Source organism: Lygodium microphyllum, chromosome 23 (genome assembly GCF_053477565.2).
Source record: "Lygodium microphyllum isolate KBCC chromosome 23, Lygodium_microphyllum_v1.1.10, whole genome shotgun sequence".
Classification (NCBI taxonomy): domain Eukaryota; kingdom Viridiplantae; phylum Streptophyta; class Polypodiopsida; order Schizaeales; family Lygodiaceae; genus Lygodium; species Lygodium microphyllum.
The window spans coordinates 56,347,875-56,368,813 of NC_141157.1; the positions used below are offsets into that span (position 1 = coordinate 56,347,875).

The 20,939-nt window shown below is 40.4% G+C and overlaps 1 protein-coding gene across 3 annotated transcripts in view; it reads right to left on the reverse strand.

Moving 5' to 3' along the window:
• LOC148016207 (Transducin/WD40 repeat-like superfamily protein) overlaps positions 1-19,682 on the reverse strand; it is an 85,957-nt gene extending 66,275 nt beyond the window's left edge. For all 3 annotated transcript variants that reach the window (XM_087664122.1, XM_087664121.1, XM_087664120.1), the window contains exon 1: positions 19,426-19,682. In XM_087664122.1, coding sequence (XP_087520248.1) covers positions 19,426-19,634 — 209 coding nt within the window. In that variant the 5' untranslated portion in view covers positions 19,635-19,682. The remainder of the gene's footprint in view (positions 1-19,425) is intronic.
• Between the last annotated feature and the right edge of the window lie 1,257 nt (positions 19,683-20,939).

Sequence of the window (20,939 nt, forward strand, 5' to 3'; positions counted from 1 at the left end):
AAGAAGTTTTAGGATGCATTGCTACTAGTTACTTCTTATCGTACAGTACCCCTTCATGAGCAGGTAGAGAAGTATATTTGTGGTTTGCCAAAGGGTATTCGGGATTTTTGCATTAAGTCCATTGTTTCCAGCATGTCTCAGCTTATAGAAACTCCTACTACAGCCAACACATTGCTGCATGAAAAGGATACAGGATTCCACGATGATAATGCCAAGTCACATGTCAAAGAGGCAAAGACTTATAAAAAGGGTAAATCTGAAAATAAAGTTGAAAATCACGGCAGATCTGAAAATAGGATTGGAAAGAGCAACAGATCGCAAAGAAAGAGTGGAAAGCATGGATGCAGCTTAACAGAAGGTTAAGTATGCGCTTCAAAGATCACAGGATAAGGAAAAGAGAGCAACTGATCATCAGAGGCGTGCTTTGCACTTTACAAAGGGTGATTATGTATTGCTGCGATTTGAAAAGGCAAGGCTGAAAAAGATGAAAGAAAGAGAAAGATTATATCCAAAGTTGAGTATGAGATACTATGGACCCTTCCAGGTGTTGGAGAAGATCAGAGATGTGGCATATCGGCTGAAATTACCTCCACATTGGCGGATACACAATGCCTTTCATGTCAATTTGTTGAGGCCTTTTCACGATGCTATGCCAGAGGATATGTCTGCTGAAATTCAGCCTGAGGTTGACGAGCTTGATGAAATACTGGTACCAGAGCAGATTTTGGCACACAAAGAGAGGAAGATCAGGGGTAAGGATTCTGGAAGATACATGGTGAAGTTTCAAAATTATTCACCAACGGATGCCAAATGGATGGAGAAGGATAACTTGTTGTTGTAGCTTTACCTTGATTCTTTCCAGTTAGAGCCGACTTTAGTTCAGACTCTATCTAGTTTAGCAGAGCAAGGGTCCGGAGTATTGCCTGATGCTCAAGGGGAAGGTAGCACTTCCACTCCTCCAATTATGGACAGCTCTCGCATGTAGTGGATCTTGGATGTATTCAGCATGCATCCAAGGTACTGCGTTGACAATATGTTTGCCATGAGGTGACTACTTAGTGTACTAGTCATTGTGAGATGTATGCAAATGAGTATGAGTTTCACCCAAGCATTGGAACTATACTTTTGCATCAGCTTATGATCAATTTGGCATGAATTTTGCCTCAATTTTGAGACAAAAATTCTGATTAGTTTCAACTCAATTTTTTATCAGCTTGAGAACTGTTTATGGTTACTTTTGGGATCAATTTTTGCATTGATTGCTTGTTAGTTTTTGCAATGAGTTTGTGATCAGTTTGGGGTTACATTTGCAATAGTTTGTGATCAATTCTCAAATCAGCAACTGATCAGTTTATGATCAGATTATGCTCAGTTTTCAATGATTTATATCTAGTTTCATGGACAACAACATATGTTATGATGCCATTGATGTTTTAGCCATGGTTTACGTTTGGTTATGCTATGCTATGGTTTGGTTTTGCCAGATGAGTTGAGCTCATGAGAAATGGACATGTCACATGATAATTTGGCAATGTTTTTTAGATTCTTTACGAGTCTTATATTATGTTATGTTGGCTGGTAATTTTCAGCATATGTTGGGCATATGGAATGGTTGAATAGCAGTGCAATGTTGTGTTGACTATGATGCCCTATGGAAATTCCAATGTAGTACTTTCCTTTGATACATTTGTCAGTGCAATCAAGGATGATTCCAAGGATTTCAAGGGGCAGGGTTGCCATGAGGACATGTATTTTTGAAACCTCACTTAACATGTGGATTAATTTTTAATCACATGATTCAGTAAAGCTTGCACATGTGAGGTGCAACTGGGTTTAAAGTAAATTTATAAGCTTGGAACTCTAGAAAATCTCGGGATGTCAGAGACAAAAGTTGCTATAAGTTATACCACACAGATACTTGGTGGTATCTAGTGCTAGTTGTTGGCCTAGGTCATTCATTTGGCCATAAGTGTCAGTTGGTGACACTAGAGAACTCACGTTTAATGGTACCTAACGCCAATCTGATGGTCAAAGAAACACAGAGACACTCGAGAATGGAAGTTGCCTATCCAATTTAATTATTGGCCAGTCAGATTATTTTTCAGGGCACCGAAATAATTATTAGGTTAATTTTCTATATTTAAAGACTAAAATTTGATATTTAATTATAGATAATGCTGGAAAAACCATTTGGGAAGGCTACCACTTGTCAAAAATGCCCATACAAGACTGAAAAACGTCTTTAGAGGCTGGAGAGAGGTAGCAACAGTGAATGACAAATTTTCTTCAATTCTTCGCGAAGAAACTCTGAATTTTCTCTCTCTACAGCTTTCTCTCTCATCTCCTAGCCATTTCACAACCTTGCTCCGAAGATCTCAGCATTTGGATCCTTGGAGGCTGAGAAATTGCAGATTTCTCTATTGTAAACCCTAATTTACAGCAGAAATTAGGGTTTAGCAGCAGCCTCAGGAAGCGTGTCGAAAATTGGAAGCTCCAAGACTTGGATTTTTCAGGGCTGAAGGTGAATTTCAGCTAAATTCAAGTGGAGGACTAGCCAACCATTGAATATGAGGCATTTCCATCGTCTATGAAGTGGGTGAAAGCCAATTAAGTGCCCGAATCAAGGGGCAAATCAAATTGAAGACTAACTGGTCACTTTGGACAGCAAGGGGGGTTTGGACTGTGAAGGGGATTGGGAGAATCCCATTGAAAATCAACTTTTTCTTCAATAAAGCTAAAGAAATACTGAAAGGGGAACCAATTTTGGGGCCAATCAAGTGTGCATTGTCCAAGATCAATAGGTAAATTTGTATTTTCAGATTTGCACTAATTGTTTGTTGCTGTAATTAAGCTATAATCAAGGATTTACCACCCATCCACAGAAGGAAGGCTCGTTACAAATGTCATCATGGCCGAAAGTGTTGGTAGCTCCTAGGCTCAAAGGTGAGCCCGTTTAGCTCTATGGCTAGGAGGTGAGTCTAATGTCCACAATGCTTTTTATGGTGAGTTTGGCTTGTGTCGTGTCTCGTGTGCAAGTTGGATCCTAAGGGGACGTTTCAAGTGGATTGTTGACAATGGTACCTCTTGGCACATGACTCCTTTTGCAGCAGCAGATGTCGCCCACTTGTGGCCTTCACATAGGCGAACCCTCATTGGAGATGCCTCTTCTATTCCTATTCAAGGAAGGGGTAACATACAGCTTATTCTAGATGGGCAAGGTGGTGCCACACTTTAGAGGCGCTTTATGTGCCAAGCTTGGATTACCATCTACTGTCGGTACACAAGATTTATGCCCTCGGCCTCTTGGTTGAGTTTAACGAGAATTCCTTTCGAATTCTTAATCATGAATCGAGACAAGTGCTTACTTCCGGTTACAAGAAAAATGGAATCAACAAACTACGGTCTTTTGCCTTGACTTCTCTTATTCTCACCTCTCAAACATAGTCTAAGCTTTGGCATGCTCAGTTTGGCCACCTAAATTATACTTACCTATAGAACACGTCTAGGGGATAGCTTGTTCGGCTCTTATTCTCACCTCTCAAACATAGTCTAAGCTTTGGCATGCTCAGTTTGGCCACCTAAATTATACTTACCTATAGAACACGTCTAGGGGATAGCTTGTTCGAGGTATGCCGAACATTGTGGTGAGCCAACAACCGTGTGTATCTTGCATTCATGGAAAACAGCATCGTGATGCAACTCCTAGTAAGGCTTCTTAAGAGCGCGAGAGAAAGCACTCAAGAAATGTGTGTCAATCGAAGTGTACAACTATTCAGTGCAGTGAGAGTGAAGAGTCGAGAGATGGGTGTGTATTAGTGTGGTACACACAAAGAATAGAAGAATATATTTATACTTAGGGTACAATACACTTACATCCACAAGGGCGTGTTCACGTGTGTAAAGTAATATATACACGAGAGTAGAGTAAGGGCCTTTACACCCAACAACTTTGAGGTGGTCTCCAGTGCCCTTGAAGCTTGTTTCTACAGATCTCTGTGGACCTACGAGGACGGAGTTCCTTAAGGGAAGCTTGTATTTTATGCCGATTGTGGATGATTTTAGCAAGATGGCATGGGCTTATTTTTTTGCAACTAAAGTGGGAGCCTTTCTCCCGATTCAAGGATTGCTTACTCTTTGAAGAGAACTACTCAAGTCGAACACTGAAGACATTACAATTAGATATGGGAGGAGAATTTGTTTCTAATGAGCTTGCTAGGTTTTGTGCAGATCGTGGTATCCACCAAGAGTTTACAAACACAAATACACCTCAAGAAAATGGCATATTAGAGCGGAAGAACCAAAGTGTGATTGAGATGGCTCACACCATGATGTGGCATTGACACTAGACAAACACCTCAATGTCTTTGGACCAAGGCTATGGCTACTGCAATTCACATCCTTAATTGTCCTTAATTGATCCCCCACTTCAAGCATTGTTAGTATGACACCTTTTAAGGTGTATTTTGCGTCTAAGCCTGATGGTTCTTATTTCAAGGTTTTTGAGTGTAATGCCTATGGCCACATCTTCAAGACACAACGTGATAAAATTGAAGCGACTTCCAACAGATAGATATTTGTGGACTATAGCTCGTAATCCCAGGGTTACTAATTGTATGATCTTGTTAAGCGAGATGTCTACACGAGTTGAGATGTAACAACTATTGTCATGAGGACATGTATATTTGAAACCTCACTTAACATGTGGATTAATTTTTAATCACATGGTTAAAGTAAATGTTGCACATGTGAGATGTCACTAGGGTTAAAGTAAATTTATGAGCCCAAGACCTAAGAAAATCACAAGATATTAAAGGCAAAAGCTGCTATAAGTTATGCCACCCAAGTACTTAGTGGTATTTAGTTCCAATTGTTGGCCTAGGTCATTCATTTGGCCACAAGTGTCAGTTGTTGGTGACACTAGAGAAGTGGCATTTAATCGTACCTAATATTAATCTGATGGTCAAAGATGACGCAAAGATACTCCAGAATAAAAGTTGCCTAACCAATTTAATTATTGGCTAGTCAATTATTTTTTTGGACACTGAAATAATTATTAAATTAATTTTCAGTATTTAAAGACTTAAAATAATATTAATTATGAATAATTCTGAAAAAACCATTTGAAAAGGCTGCCACTTGTTAAAAATGTCCAAGCAAGAGTCAAAAACGTCTTTAGAGACTAGAGAGAGATGTTTTAGTGCATTCAACCTACAAGAGAAAGGGAGATCTTACTGGTTTGATTTTCAGCCATTGGAGGAACTTCTGAGACAACCAAGGGCAAGAGAAGACCAATCAATAATAGACGACAGCATCTACAAGTTGTTGAGTCAGGGCAACATTAGTAAATAACTAATTTTCTTCTGTTCTTTCCATCTGCAAGCTGTTGAGACAAGGCAACAACAATAAATGACTAATTTTCTTCAGTTCTTCGTGAAAAAAATCTGAATTTTTTCTCCTCAACACTCTCTCTCATCTCCTGACCTTTCCACAACTTTGCTCCGAAGGTTACAGCATTGAGATCACCAAAGGCTAAGAAATTTCAGCTTTCTTTGTTGTAAATCCTAGTCTGTGGCTAGCAACAACCTCAAGAAGCATGCCAGAAATTGCAAGCTCCAAGATTTGAATTCAACACGACTGAAGTTATTTTCAATCAAATTTAGGTGGATGGACCAATAAATCAATGAATTTGGGGCATTTTCCATCTCCATCAAAGCAAGTAAAGGCCAACTAATTGCCAAATCAAGGCACAAATCAGATTGAAGACTCACTTGTCATTTTGGACAACAAGGGGAGTTGAAACACTGAAAGGGATTGGAAAAATCTCATTATACATCAACTTCTTCAATTAAATTAAAGAGATACCGAAAGGGGCGCCAATTTTGGGGCCAACAAGGTATCCATTGTCCAAGATTATAAGTTAATTTACAATTCTTGGTTTTGTAATAAATGTTACTGCTGTAACTAAGATGTAATCAGGGAATTACCACCCATCCATGGAAGGAAGGCTGGTTTCATGGTTCCATCGCCGAGAGACTACTCAATTCCTTGATTTGGGAGGCCCAATGCACTTGATTGCAAGCGAAACTTTGTGCTAGTGCTAATTTTTACTCTCAACTGAGAAATTACAGCATTATGTCTTCATACAATGAGACGAAGATGGACTCTTAGTACGAGGGAGTTTCGAAAATGGGAAAAATCGGAGTTTCACAGTTTCAATCAAATTTTGAAAACGGAGAAACGGCATTTTGAATTGTATACTAAAATAAATACAGTATTATGTGGGTATGTAAACATATCAATGCTTACAACAACATGTACCCAAATTTGAGTCTTCATGTCATATAATTGAAATTATGATTCATCACACATGTCACAACTTAGGAGTGAAAATTGAGGAGTTAAGAGTGAGGACTCAATGGTTGAAAGTTAAGACAACTTAACACACTTAAGATTCAATTTTAAAACTTAAGGCAACAAAATGAATTATAATTTATGACTCATGAATAATCTATGATCTAAAGAGCAATGAAGACTCACATCAAGAACACTGGAGATTGACATCAAGAACAATGGAACAAGAATCAAGATGCATAATAAGTGAAATCAAGATACAATGATACATGTAACTATGTCATGTGAATAATTTATCAAAACTCCAAAGTCCAGTGACGCTATAAGTATCAACATCAATTTACAACTGGCAACTGTAGTCTAGACTTTGCACTACTAAACTCACTCATATAAATCACGAGTCATGACTCATCTAGACTCTGAGCATCTGTGCATCATCTCCTCGTCTAACTTTGAGAACCCTGATCGAGAAGTTGATAAAGTACCCTCAGCCTTACCCTCAACCTCAACCTCAAACTCTGGCTCTAACTCTATCTATGATGCACGACCACGTGTGGCCCTCGCTCTAACCCTCCTCTTGTCACAACTCTATAGAAACAGAATTTGTATCCTTTTTCATTAATTTGTCTATATAATGATTTATTAAATTTATTTCCTTTGCACTAATTAGATATAAAGAAAAGTGCATTGGAGCTGGCCACTGATGAGTGGTCACAGGTTATGGTGGACCCACGCGGTGGGTTAGAGAAAAGATAGTTCACACTTCCACCTATATGGCCCGATTGGGCGCCTGTGACTAAAACTCACGCATATCAGGGTTAGACTCGCACACAGAAAGGATTGATGCCTTGAAGTGTGGGCTAGATCTACCAGAACAGACAGTTACAATCAACAAGATGGCATGATCATGAAATGCTTGTATAATGTGCATGTGTGGACTGAAAGCTTAAATGCACATTTCTTTGCATAGGAAAGTCACATGAAGATTCTCATACTGTTTTTGCGATGTACACGGAAAAAGCTTTCATATGACACCCATATTGGGGGGGTCCCTAAATTTTAGGAGGTCCCTAAATTTTAGGAGCCTCGAATTAGCCTAAAAATGCTAGTCCTAAAAAATAGGGATGTCATTCTAAAAATAGTAAGTTCTATACTCTGACTGTGCTTACTAAATTTGGTTGTTTCTATTCTTGACAGTATTCAATCCAAAAAGGAAGGCCATAGAGAAGAGACAAGTGTCAAGACACTTGTCACACAAGTTTCCAAGTGTCCCACCACTTGTCACATCTCACGACATGTGGCTGGACACTTGTCTTATGCTACTCCACTTTCCCTTTTTGTACTAGCTCTCCCCTCTCCTATAAATAAGAGCTCGTTTTTCTTCATTCAACATCATTTTTCTTTGCTGTAAACTCATGTACAGCACCCACAGATAGCCAGAAACTGGCCCCATCCATCCCCATCATCATCCCCCACTTCTCCATTATCAAATTCCTCCATATTCCCTCTTCTATCACTGTTGTTTTACAGGACAGCAAGCCTGTAAATTCATTACAGCACCTCCTTCTCGAGCTCTTTCTTCCATTTTAGCAACAAGAAGCAAGCCCTATCCATGTACTGCTGATCAACGATGGAGAAAGGCTGATTTCCCCTCTTTCTTCTCTCATACTGTAAAGAAATCAGTTCTTATCATTACATAATAGATAATGCATGTGTGTTTGTACATCTTTGCATGATCTTGTGAGAGTGAGAATTACTTCTCCTCACTCTTAGGTTGATTGTAACTGAGCTCTTCCCTAAGGGACTTGGATTGAGCAGAAATACATTCCTTCGAGGGGGGTTTGCCCATCTTCAACCCTCAATCTTGTCTCCATTACTTTTACATTTTCATGGCTGTAATTTTGTGAGTAATTTTCATTTTCAGCTTTAAGTGTTCATTCTCTTTTATATTAAATCTAGAAAACAAGCAAATATCATAATTGTTAAGCATACTACGTTGTTCGGGGCGATTACAGTGGTATCAGAGCTTTGACTCGGTCCTCACCCCAACACTGGTAGTGCTTACAATTATAAGTTTGTTTGTTTTCAGCCCTTGCATTGAGTGCTTGAGCATTTTTTTTTTTCTTAAGAGTCTCAATGGATCAATCAAATGCTATCCTCCAAGCCATTTCAAAGTCTTAGAGAGAAGAATCAGCAAATTCGTGAGCAACTTCTCAAACTAGAAAAAGTTGAGAATCCCAAAGAATTCAAGGAAAGAAGCCCATCTACTTCAAGGAGACAAAGCCATACCAATGAAAGGAGCCGATCAAGAAGTCCAACTACTTCTAAGAGGCAATCCCATTCTACTTCAAGACAAAGAAAGAGATCGCGTCGAAGCTCATCCTCTTTTTCAAAGTCATCTGGCGCCTATTCTAATGGATCCTCTTCTAGTAACGAAGAGTCACGCCCTTCTCGTGGAAGACCTCATCATCGTCAAAGGCATCGACATTCTTCACCCTCGTCTCCATCTTCATCCCCATCAAGCACTTCATCATCTTCAACCTCAAGATCCAAGCATAGACAAAGGCATAAGAAGAAGAAGAAGACTAAGTCACTATCTCAACTTGAAAAGAAGATCAAGTTCAGTATGTATGATGGTTCCCGAAATCCTGATCTTCTTCTGAAGTTTATTCGTCAATTTCAAATTTTGTATGGTCGTGACAAGTATAAAGAAAAAGAAAAGATTAAGTTTGTAGTTTTACATTTAACCGACTTAGCCCATACTTGGTGGACGAGGTTGGAATATGATCATGCTGCCCCAAAATCATGGCGGTCCTTTGTTCGCATGATACAAAGCCAATTTCTTCCTAGAATGGGATCGGCTTTGGCAAAGGAAAAATGAGTCACTTGGTGACTATACCAAGAGATTTTGGGAGCTACTTTTGAAGGTCCAACATTTCAAGAAGATCAGCAATTCGGAAAAGCTTAGGAAGTTTCAAGGAGGTTTGCATTTTAAACTTCGTACTGCTCTTAATCATTATCATTGTTCTAGTCTCAGGGAACTCATTGACCATGCTGAGACATGGGAAATGGAGCACAATGGCAACAAATCATTCCAAAAGAATGATAACAAGAGAGTAGCTGACGATGAGGAGTATTCAGCCCCAAATGAAGGACAAAAACAGCGGCAAAAGCAGCCATCAAATCAAAAGAAGATGAAGCCCTATGCACCTCCTAATGCTCCTCAATTTCGCTCCAATCTATATCCACAAGCAAAGCAACTTTTCGAAGAAGAAAAGCAACGCTTCATGAAAGAAGGAAAGTGCTTTAAATGTGGACAAACAGGCCACATAGCGAAGCAATGTCCAAACAAGGGACAAAGCAAGGTTTCTGACAACAAGCCTAAGTCGCCAGTGAAAATCAATGCTATCAGTGATGTTGCAAACACAACTCACACTCCAAAGACGCGCAAATTATTAAAAGCTTGGGGACAGTTGCAAGGTAAGCAAGCACTCTTATTGATAGATCTTGGGGCGAATGAAAATATCATTTCCTTGCAATTAGCTAAAGAGCTTGGATTAAAGAATGAAGAGATGGACACTCCGGCAGAAGTTCGCCAAGCTTTAAATGCTGATGAAGGTGACACAGTGAAGACTATGATACCCTACATTGGCAAGCTCAAGTTTCAAATTCAAGGCTACAGTGACGAAGATACCTTCTGTATCGAAGACCTTGATGGTTGCGATGTGATTCTTGGCATGCCCTGAAATCATAGAGTAGATTCAACCATCTTCTCTCAGAAAAAGAAGGTAAAACTCACCAACAAAGGCAAGAAGTACGAGATCCAAGCTGGAGTTTCTGGAGACACCATACCTATGGTAAGCCATATGCAAGTTTCTAGAGCAATTAAGGATTGTGTTCAATGTTGTCTGCTTTATGTCACTGATGTAAAAGATAATATGAATGCTGAAACGACTCTGAGGATCCTAATCGAGAAGTTGATAAAGCAATCTTAGCCTCAACCTCAACCTCAACCTCAAACTTTGACTCTGACTATGCCTGTGATGCACAACCACATGTGGCCATCTCTCTAACCCTCCTCTAATAGAGTCTCATGCACCGATGTCGATAGCTTCTCATAGAGCACGAAGTAGATATCTTGCTTCTCCTGTGGTATCTACGGAATATCACACACCTTCTCTATCATGATTTCATATATATGCATAATCATAATTGTATATGTGGCTATGACCATATACAATCTGAGGCCAAGCATTTGTGGAGCTAACACGTGATTTATTGAACTCACTTAGGTCAATCTCAAACGGATCTCGAATAGCTGCCAATTAAAAGGCAATGCGATTTTGTCTTTTTGAAAGTAAACAGACCTAGATTCCTTTTAATTGACTGTCTTCCGTTGACTGGGTTTTAAGCGTTGTTAATGCGTTTTTCGTGGCAAATATTTTGGCCCACAATTAACAGTAGATGTAGAACAACTATCTTCTTGAAGTTGGGGTTATAACGATTGCACGCAAACCACAGTTCTATTAGCAGTGCATTTTGGGCTAATATCAATCTTGTCCACATTCACATGTAAAGATGAATGAGACAAAAATATATCATATGAGGGAAAATTCAATATGTTCAATGTTTATACATATCATAATTTACAATCCAACTTCCAAGCGATGTTAATTGTCAAGGTTAAAAAGTTAATTATACATAATACTAATCATTATCAATTTACCTGTGAAGGCTCAAGAAACAAAGAGGTCCTCTCAAGAAGCTAAAGATTGCAATGGCAAAACACTAAACGCTCTAGCTAGGCAATTGTAAGCTTGTTTTTCTTTTTGATGTGAAAGAGAGCCCATGTGCTCTAGTTCCTCTCAACAAGCCTTGAACTACAATCTTGCGAGAGAACACAAATGGCAATGCGTTTCTATTTAAATTTAAGAGATTCAAGTTAAGTAATTGGCATTTGCTAATAAGCAAGCTCCAAATTTAACATTTAAGTGGGCAATAGATTATAAAGCATGTTACCTAGGTTGCATAATGCATTAGATTATCAAGATTCAAAATATAAAAGTCACCAACAACATACGAAAGTAGAAGCATCCCCTGTGAGACGCCTCATGTACTCCATGAAGCCCTCCTCTTAACTCCTCGCTAGTGTACTACTCATTGCACCAAAGGAGATGCAAGATATGTACCACAGCGTGGATTGATTTATAAAAACAATCTCACCGTACATTGCACACTACACGAATCTCATCAACCCTTCAAAGCAAAGAATAATGGATCATAGATAAAATATGTTAAAAACTTAGAAGTTAAAATGATGATCAATCATCAAGGAGTTGTTAACACTAAATAATTACATGTATAAAAGTTAAGCAATAACTTACTTGTCTTGGAGCAAAAAGTTGTTGTAAAGCAAGGCCTCGCTAATTTTAACCATATACTCACATAAAAGGCCCAAAGTACTCTCCTCCATATTAGTAATGCGTAATATACTGTAAATAAGAGAGAGATTTTTCACCATTGCCTATGTCTCAATCCACCAACTCTCATTTAAAATATTGCACTTAAAGGCAAGAGCCTTTGAAGACTCTCTCTCTCTCCATGACGGACCCGTATCAACCTCTCCAATATAATAAACATAATAAACATATATGCAAATCTAGTGGCAGATGGCTTCAATACCTTCAGTGTGCTATTGGCTCGAAACATGCTTGTGAAGAATGGTCTTTTCTTCACAAATCTTATTGTGCTTGTTGCCGTCTTGAAAATGCCATTCACTCAAGATATTTACCCAACATCTTCAATAAGCAAGTCAAGGCAATGGGATGCACATGGAGTTCATACTATGCTAGGAAACTCCTCCTCAAGCATAAGTCCCATAGACGCACAATTGCTTCCATTATCTGACACCACCTGCACCATATTTTGGACTCTTACGTCCATGAGGACATATCGCATGTGCTCCCAAATGAAAGTTCCTGTGATAGTAAGACCTAAGGCTAAGGCATCGATAACCTTAATGAATATGGTGGCTTTATATAAAGACATCAAAACATTGTAAACATTCCTTCAACGTATATCTGACCATCCATCACATAATATTGTGTATCCATATTTCGCCCATGTCTCCTTCAAGGGCTTTAATTGAGCCTTTATGGATGCTTTCTCCTTTCAAGGCTTTCGTGTACGTAATGCATCCACGGATGGGGCTTCCCACTCACACCTTATGCGACTCACTACCCTGATTGTCTTCTTCTATTAATGTGTAGTGGTCACATTGAAAGGAATAGCACACCGAATAAATAAGCGTGTGAGTTCCCTAATTGCCTCCACAATTGCCTACCTATGAAGTCATGCATGCACACTTACACCATACAAGGAGCCCTTTTACCCATCACCACTGAAATATGGCAACGGGGTCCTTTTTGCACTTAGATCCGATACGGATATGGATGCACTTTTTTTTAATGGGCCACTCGCACCTCCAATTTGGCTACATCACTACGCCCACTAGCCTCTCCTTGCCCCAGTTGTGCTTCATTAGCCCGATTTCATTACCCTTCTCTTTCTCTCCCTCCGTTTTACAAGTTGACACTCCAGCGCTATCACTTCTCCATAGACAGAGGGCACAGTAATAGGGAACGCCCATCCCGAGCCTCGAGACACCAAAACGCCATCCCGAGATGGAACGCCTGTGTTGGACGTGGAGATGGAACGGGGAACGTCTCCATTCAGAAGTGCCATAAAGGGAACGGCCGTCCCTCCCCTCTGGAGTCGCATTTCTTGTCGGGGTCAAGACGTCACCATCCCCCGCTTTTGGACTGTCCAATGTCTTTCTTCCCTCCGGTGTCTATCGCATCCGTGTCACCCTTCTCGCCAGACTCGCACATCTAACTCCTACTCCCCCTGCAGCCTGCCTACCTGCCCGCCCCGCAGCTTACCTACTGCCCCCGCCTAGCAGCCTACCCGTAGCACTTCTTCTTCTTCTTCTTCTTCTTCTTCTTCTTCTTTCTCTCATCTTCTCCTCCTCCTCCTCTTCTTCATTATCATCATCATCGTCTTCTATTCCTTCTTGCTCCTTGTAGCTTGGGCTCCCAACCTCCCTACATCAAACACTCAGGTCCCGTAGTGAGCAATTAAGCAACTAGCATGGCTTCTTCACGACCAGCTCGTCGGGTCGAAGAGAGAGGCAGACGCTCCAACACATGGTCGTGGTGGGATGAGGTAAATGCTGAACGCCCATCAAGTGGAGGTGGATCACGCCCTTGGTCATGCAAGTTGTGTCCATACCAGCGTACGAGTGGTGCAAATAAAGTAAGGGCCCATTTATTGTATGAGCCAAGATTGGAAGTGCGATTTTGTCCCAATGTCACGTCGAAGAAGAGAAGGGAGCTTCTAGATCGTATGGCTGGACAAGAGGCTCTATTTGCATCGAGGCATGCACGAGTGGCGGTCGATCCACCTACACTTGTGACAACGCCAGCAACAACAGCTGATAGGCCTAGAGCTTCATCTACAGTAGCGAGTGTGGCATCCACACCACATGGAGTAGCTAGATTGAGTCCATATTCACCATCAATAACTTTGTCCTCGACCATTAGACGCCAGACTACTCCTCAGCAAAATTGGGACCCAATCAAAAAAAAAGGAGGCAGATTCAGTAGTGGCTTATTTTTTCTACCACGACCATATTGCCTTTTATACATCTAGGTTTTAAGTCTTGACAAATTGATATACTTGAGTCTTTACTATTTACATTTTCTTCCCTTACATAATATAATTTTTATTTTTATAACTTACATAATATAAACTTATAACTTATTCTAAAATCATGTCATTATGATAATCATTGTGTTTATTACTTTATGTCCCTAGATTGGAGTACTTTAGAGCCATGTTGAAGAAGGTTGGAGAGTATGGGCCTAACTATGTGCCCCCCTCTTCTAAGACTTTACGCACTACCTTGCTCGATAAAGAAAAGCGTATTATGGAGCAAGCTACAGCAAACATAAAGAGAGATTAGGAAAAAAATGGTGTCACACTTATCATTGATGGGTGGAGTGACACAAGAAAGAGGTCTATCCATGGCATTGTAGCTTATTCTCGAGGGGAGATGTATTTTATGTCATTCTATGATGCTTCAAGGACTGGAAAGTCTGCAAATCAACTTGCAGCAGAGTGGATCTCTACCATTGAGATTGTTAGACCACATTTGGTGGTTGGCTTTATGGCTGATGGTGAACCCACAAATAGGGCAACAGGTGCCATTGTTCAAGGAGTGTATAAGCATATCACATTTTCTTATTGCATGGCGCATTGCTTAAATAACCTTTTGAAGAATATTGGTAAGTTATCATGGGTTCATCCTGTGATACATGATGCAAATCAAATGTTTACTTTTATTTTAAATCATCAATACCTTCGTTATGAGTTTACAAAAAGGTCAAAAAAGATGTTGAAATATTCAGACACACGGTTTGCCTCCAACTTTTTGATGTTGGGATGCCTCAGAGAATGCATAGGTGCAGTTAGATAGTTGTTTGTCAATAATGAGTTTAGTACTTCTTCATTGGCAGTCACTCCTGTGGGCATGACATGCAAAGAAAATGCAGAGAGCAATGAATTTTGGAATAATGTAAAAAATTTTGATGCAATGGTTGTGCCTATTGTACAGTTGTTGAGACTCATTGATGGTATGCCGCCATGTATTGGCAAAGTGTACAAGACAATGGATAGAATGATTGAAAAGTTAAAAGATTTAGTGTCTGATGCTGAGCAATATGAGGACATACATGATTTGTGTATTGAGAGGTGGAATGCCTATAGCTCACCTCTGCATTCAACTGCATTTGTTTTGGACCCTGAGTTTCAAGGTAAGGATCAAGAAAATGATATAGACGTCAATCTCCATTGGAGGTAAATTCTTAAGCACATGGTGCCTGATGTTGACACTAAGCGCAAAATTAGAGATCAGCTTGTTCTCTATAGAAGAGCAAAAACTCTTATGGTTGTGCGAATGCTCTACATAACCGATGCAAGGTTGGAGCACCGTTGTGGTGGGAGGATTTTGGATTAGATGGGCCAGAGTTGCAGAAGTTGACTGTTCGTATCTTAAGTCAAGCAGTGAGCTCCTCTTGCTTGGAGCAATTATGGAGCACCTACAGTCATATTGCTTCAAAGAAGAGAAATCCCCTTCGAGTAGAAAAAGCAAATGATTTGGTCTTTGCTAGTGCCAACTTGAGAATGCTTTGCAGAAGTGTTACATCACAGGCCAATCAATTTACCCATTGGAATTTGGAGCAAGAGGAGGAGCATATTCGTTTTATGGAGACTATGCATGGTACCCATGATCATGAGGCTAGCACTTCAAGAGCTGCAGATGCGCATTTTACTGGAGATTATGATGATTCCCTCTAGATTTGGCCTTATTCCTTGCTAGAGTTCATTTTGTATGTTAGTTCCAAGTTTATGGCTGATTATAGCTTGGTATCAAGCTGCCAACTACCTATATGATGTCATGACCATTGCCACAGCTTATAGATGCTTATTTTGTTGCAGATGATGATAACTTCCTCTAGATCTTGGCTAATTCAATGCTAAAGTTCAATTTGTATATGGTTTGTATTTGTCAATTGCTCATCTCATGTTCATTATGCGATATGCTGATAAAATTCAATGAAAAATGATGTTTTTAAAGCTCAAACTGTGCTTGTTTATTTATTTCATTGCAATAGAGTCCAACGTGATAAGATGAGCTGAAAACTATTTTAAATATGAAAATACATTTTTTAAATATGCCATCCCTCCCCCCGGTCCCCGTTCCCTGGTTTTGGCCGACCCCCGTCCCTGTCCCCGTCCCCGTCCCCGTCCCTATCCCCAACCCCATCCCTTGTTTCTATGGGAGATGGACAAATCATTGGGTGCTCCGCTTCCGGCATCACTGGACTCCCCACCAATGCTTGCCGATATGGGCCTTTGCTTCCTACACCGCTAGAGTATATGTGTCTACCCCCAACCACTCATTGTGCCACCTCTCCCTTCTAGGCCACAAAATTTCTTCTACACCACCTTTCAAATTTTGTACTCGAGGCAATAAGATGCATCTAATGCACACAATGTCCTTACGAGCCAAAGAAGAATCATTAGACACCACGACCTCCTCGCAACTACTGCAATGCGCTACGTAGGTTGCTTCTACTTCTTCTAGGGTTTCAAGAATGCCACCTTGACACCCTATAATTCTACATTTCACTCCACCAAGAGAGAGTGATTGTTGAATACCATCTCCTCGACAATCCGCTACTTCGAGAGAGAGTAGCTATTCGAAACCTTCCATTACTTTAGCTCCGTAATCTGCTCTATTGAGAGACATCGACTATTGCCCACCCTTGGCTCTTCATGAGCCTCACCCTTTCCCACCCTCAACCACTCAAGTTCGAGAGGCCACCTCTAGGAGTTCTTCAACATCTTCAACACCTCAAATACCTTCTTCGGCACGACCAATGGCACTTCCTTCGTCATCAAATAATCCAAAGCCCGTAATCCATGAGTTTTTAGATTCTCCCTCTCACCACAGAGGGGGCTTTAGAGGGGGACATATACTATTTGCTCTCAAAGGGGAGCTTCTACTTCTTCGACTTCCGAGGGGGCCCCTGCATCTCCACCCTTAAAGGAGACCCCTACTCATCATGAAGTTCTTCACCCACCATTTACTCTTTGGGGATGGCGGTATTTGAGCAATCATTTCTCCTATTGATATCCAAGATCTTTAGAGACCACTTAGATCGGGGCCTTCGAGATTAAGTTGCAACTTAGTAACAAGGCCTTCGTATTCCTTCTAGCGTGGACTTACACATATAGTGGCTTCTCTCCCAAGGTGGAGTCGAGTTCTACAATTCATCCTGTCTATTGTTCCTTACTACATGTTACCTTTTAAGATGAGTCCTTATTATTATATTGTACCAAATCTCCCATGATCTAAGAGAGGATATTAGCAAATTAGTCAACTCATGAGTATGCTTAGGTGTGGTTTAATGGACTCGGCACACGAGTTTATTTTGTGCATTTTATAGGCACCTGTTTATGAGAATTTAGCCATTATTTTATGGCCAACCAGCTTTTATTATTATTTTATTTAATGGCCAAGTTTTCTTGTGTCCTTTCTCCTCAGTTAGTTCTCACTTGCAAACTTCTACAGCAAGTCCTATTGGAGAGAGTGAGATGGTGCCAATGCTCACATAGGTGGTGACTCCCACTATTGTATGCAACTGTCTCATGTCTTGGTATCTGGACACCATTTCCCAAGCATACTTCTAAATTCTCTCTTTGCACTGTTCTTATCTTCTTTTATTTCTCTCTTTTCTTGCAATCTCTCTTGTGTTGTGTATTCTATTACAACAGTCTTCTATGCTTCCATCACTCAATCCACTTCTAACAACCAACGGTATGTAGCTACGTTTTAGCAATTGGCAATCAAGCAAGCAACAAAGTGTTGCATTTTCAGCATATAGACAAAAGATCAACTTACATTTGTAAGTGATTGTTACCTTGATCACATAACCTACACTTAGTGATTGCATCTAAGTTAACCAAGGAGAACTGTGGCATACAAAAGGAGAAGATAGCACCTACATTATGCATGTTGGTTAATATGATATAATGACACACATTTAGCCACCCCTCAAGATGCTTAAGTGGGATTGAAAGAATAATGCTCCTAGAAAACAAGTTTTGCCTTAAAGATTACTTGATTTGAAGTTGCTATAACCATAAGTTGCTTGACTAGGTTATTTAGTACCAAGAGTTTATAGCTCCACCTGAAAACCACTAGTAAACTATTTCTAAAAGTTTTTTTTTTTTTTTTTTGACATAAGACATACGCATACAAACACAAACACAACTCCCCCGAACACCCACAAGAAGGGGCACCATACCTCCAAATATTAGCTAAGAGAGTGGGCAAGAGCCATAGTGGCATCTTTTCCTATATGCAAATAAGATAGCTCACAAGCCGAATGCAAAACTAAGCTTGATCACACAAGGACCCTCCTCAATCACTCTCCAAGGAGGAAGACCGACTAAGTGTTGGAGTGAGTAAGAGCCTGGACTTACATGAACATCATAGATGTTCACCAAAGTGATGCACCTAGCAAGACTTGAACCCTCAACCTCATGATAATAAGCCCAAGTCTTAATTGCTAGGCCATCACCTTTGCAACTCCTAAATAGGAGTTGACTCGTGGTTTGCACCAAAAAACAAGTATATTTTCTATTTCTAAACAAGAGTTGGTTCATGGTTGCTCAACAAATCAATGAATATTTTCTATTGTTGTTCCTACATGAGAGAATACTTTTGAGTCTTTCATTCTTTTATGTGCATCATTGAGCATAAAACAACCTAGAGGGTTCTTACTATCCATTGTCAAATCTGAACATCAATCCCAAACAAGTGGGTACAACTTGACATGTCTGCATGCTAGACCTAAGGTAGGAGGGTCCTGCATTGTGGTCAATCATCCCAGCTATGACTTGATCCTTAGTGAGGGGACTCTAGTGTGACTTCATTAGTCGACAGACTACATTTTGACGTCTCAAGTTGCTGATTACTTTTGCACTGCTTCAATACCCTTATATTTTGTCCAGCCGGGTCCAGTTTGGAGGGAGGAACGTCTTCCTAAACACTTGCAGCATTGTTAAGGTTATATATTACCTTCTCCTAAATTCTCAAACAGTAAAACCACAAAGTTTACTTCGTGAAGAGCATGACACTCATGGGCACGTATAATAAGAAGAGCTGAACATCTAAGGAAATCTCTTCGTGTGCGTCTCTTGAGAATTGAGTATAATAGGAAATCTCTTCTTGTGCAGCACAGGATACGCACGCTCTTTGACGACCTAGTATCTGACATATGGTTTATGGTTGAGATCATGGCTGGATTTTGCTGTTGTGTCTATTCGGCGAAGGGGCAGATTTGGGAACATGATTGGTAAGTATCCTCGCAGGAACATGATTAAAAGGAGACCTGGCACGAAGTGAACTTGAAAAACTCTCTCTCTCTCTCTCTCTCTGTGTACCCGGATACGTCCACGTCTCTGACGTCCCGAGCGTGAGCCTTGTAAGTCTTGATGTGGATGCCGCGATGGGGATTCCATAAGCGGAGAGTGCGATCGCGGCCGCAGCTGAGGCAGTAGTTGCCGTCCCGATTGAAGCGCACTGCCAGGACCGCACCTTCATGCCCGCGGAGAACGTTCGTCTCTCGCGTAGGGAGCTTCACCTCCTGCATCCTCTCTCTCTCTCTCTCTCTCTGTCGCCCTCCCTCTTGTGGAGAGGTTCTAATTAATGACTTGAATTATAATTTTGTTTTGGAATGTATATCTATATTCTATATCTATACTATTAGTTAAGGGGAGGTGGGGGTAGGTGCCACGTGGCAGTCCCCAACCTCCCCACAAAGAAACGCGGGGGCGGGTGCTAGTTATTAGTTAAGGAGAGGTGGGGGATGGGTGCCACGTGGCAGCCCCCACCTCCCCCACAAGAAGAAAAAGAGAACGCAGGGGCGGGTGCTGGACGCGTGGCACCCGCCCCCGCCCGCAAAAATTGCGCCCAACGAGCTGACTGGGTCCACATCCCTCTCTCTCTCACATGAGCTACTCCAAAGAGATGAGATGTACAGGGAGTTAGAGAGCGGCACTCGCAAACTTTAGGGCTATGGCCAATAAAGACATGCGCAAGGTGTCGCTTGCTAGGTTAGAAGATCGTGATTCATTAGAGCACCCTGGTCAGTGTTTATGAAAAACATTCTTGGTAGCAGATACAAAAACTTCTAGCTCAAATTTTTGTAGAGATCTTTGAATCAATTTACATGTATTTGCCATTTTTATAACTAACAATTTTTAAGAGTTCTAAGTTTTAAACCTTCTTCTTTCAATTTAAAAAGCTTTTTTTTTTTTGCAATTCACTTTACATTAAACCTCAATTTTTCGTGAACACTGACCCTGGTCGAACAAAGGAATGATATGTTTGACAAGCTGTTGGACCTGACCTTAGTCATCCAATGAGAAAAGGAAGACATGGAGAGAGAGATGAATGAAATAAGGAGATTGTCTATTAATGCAAATGTTCTTGGGTCCTACTCTGACTCATTGTGACTAACCTAGTATAATGAAGGTTCACTAACAAAACTCGTGTAAACCAACAAACCCTTCACATCGTTGGCACCTCAAAAAATATATATCGCTAAAAAATGTCGCTCTTTTTTATAGGAGAGCTATTCCCTTGATGGTTTTCCCATTGGAACTATTTTCCAAGAGACCCATACTAAAAATCTATCTTCAATAACAAAACTAGGTTGACATGTGCAACTTTAGTCAAAAAACTAAGAATCTAATTGAAGGTTATTGAATATTTCACTAGATTTTAAGAAATGACAAATCTACTTAAAATTCACAATTTGTAAAGCTATGGATAAGCAAGTGAACACCACTCACATTAGATGAACACTCACGATTTTTAAAGCCATGCACTAGATGAATAGTACTCACGAGTTTTAGTTAATTTTATTTGGTTGGAAACTTGCCGTGCTATTTGA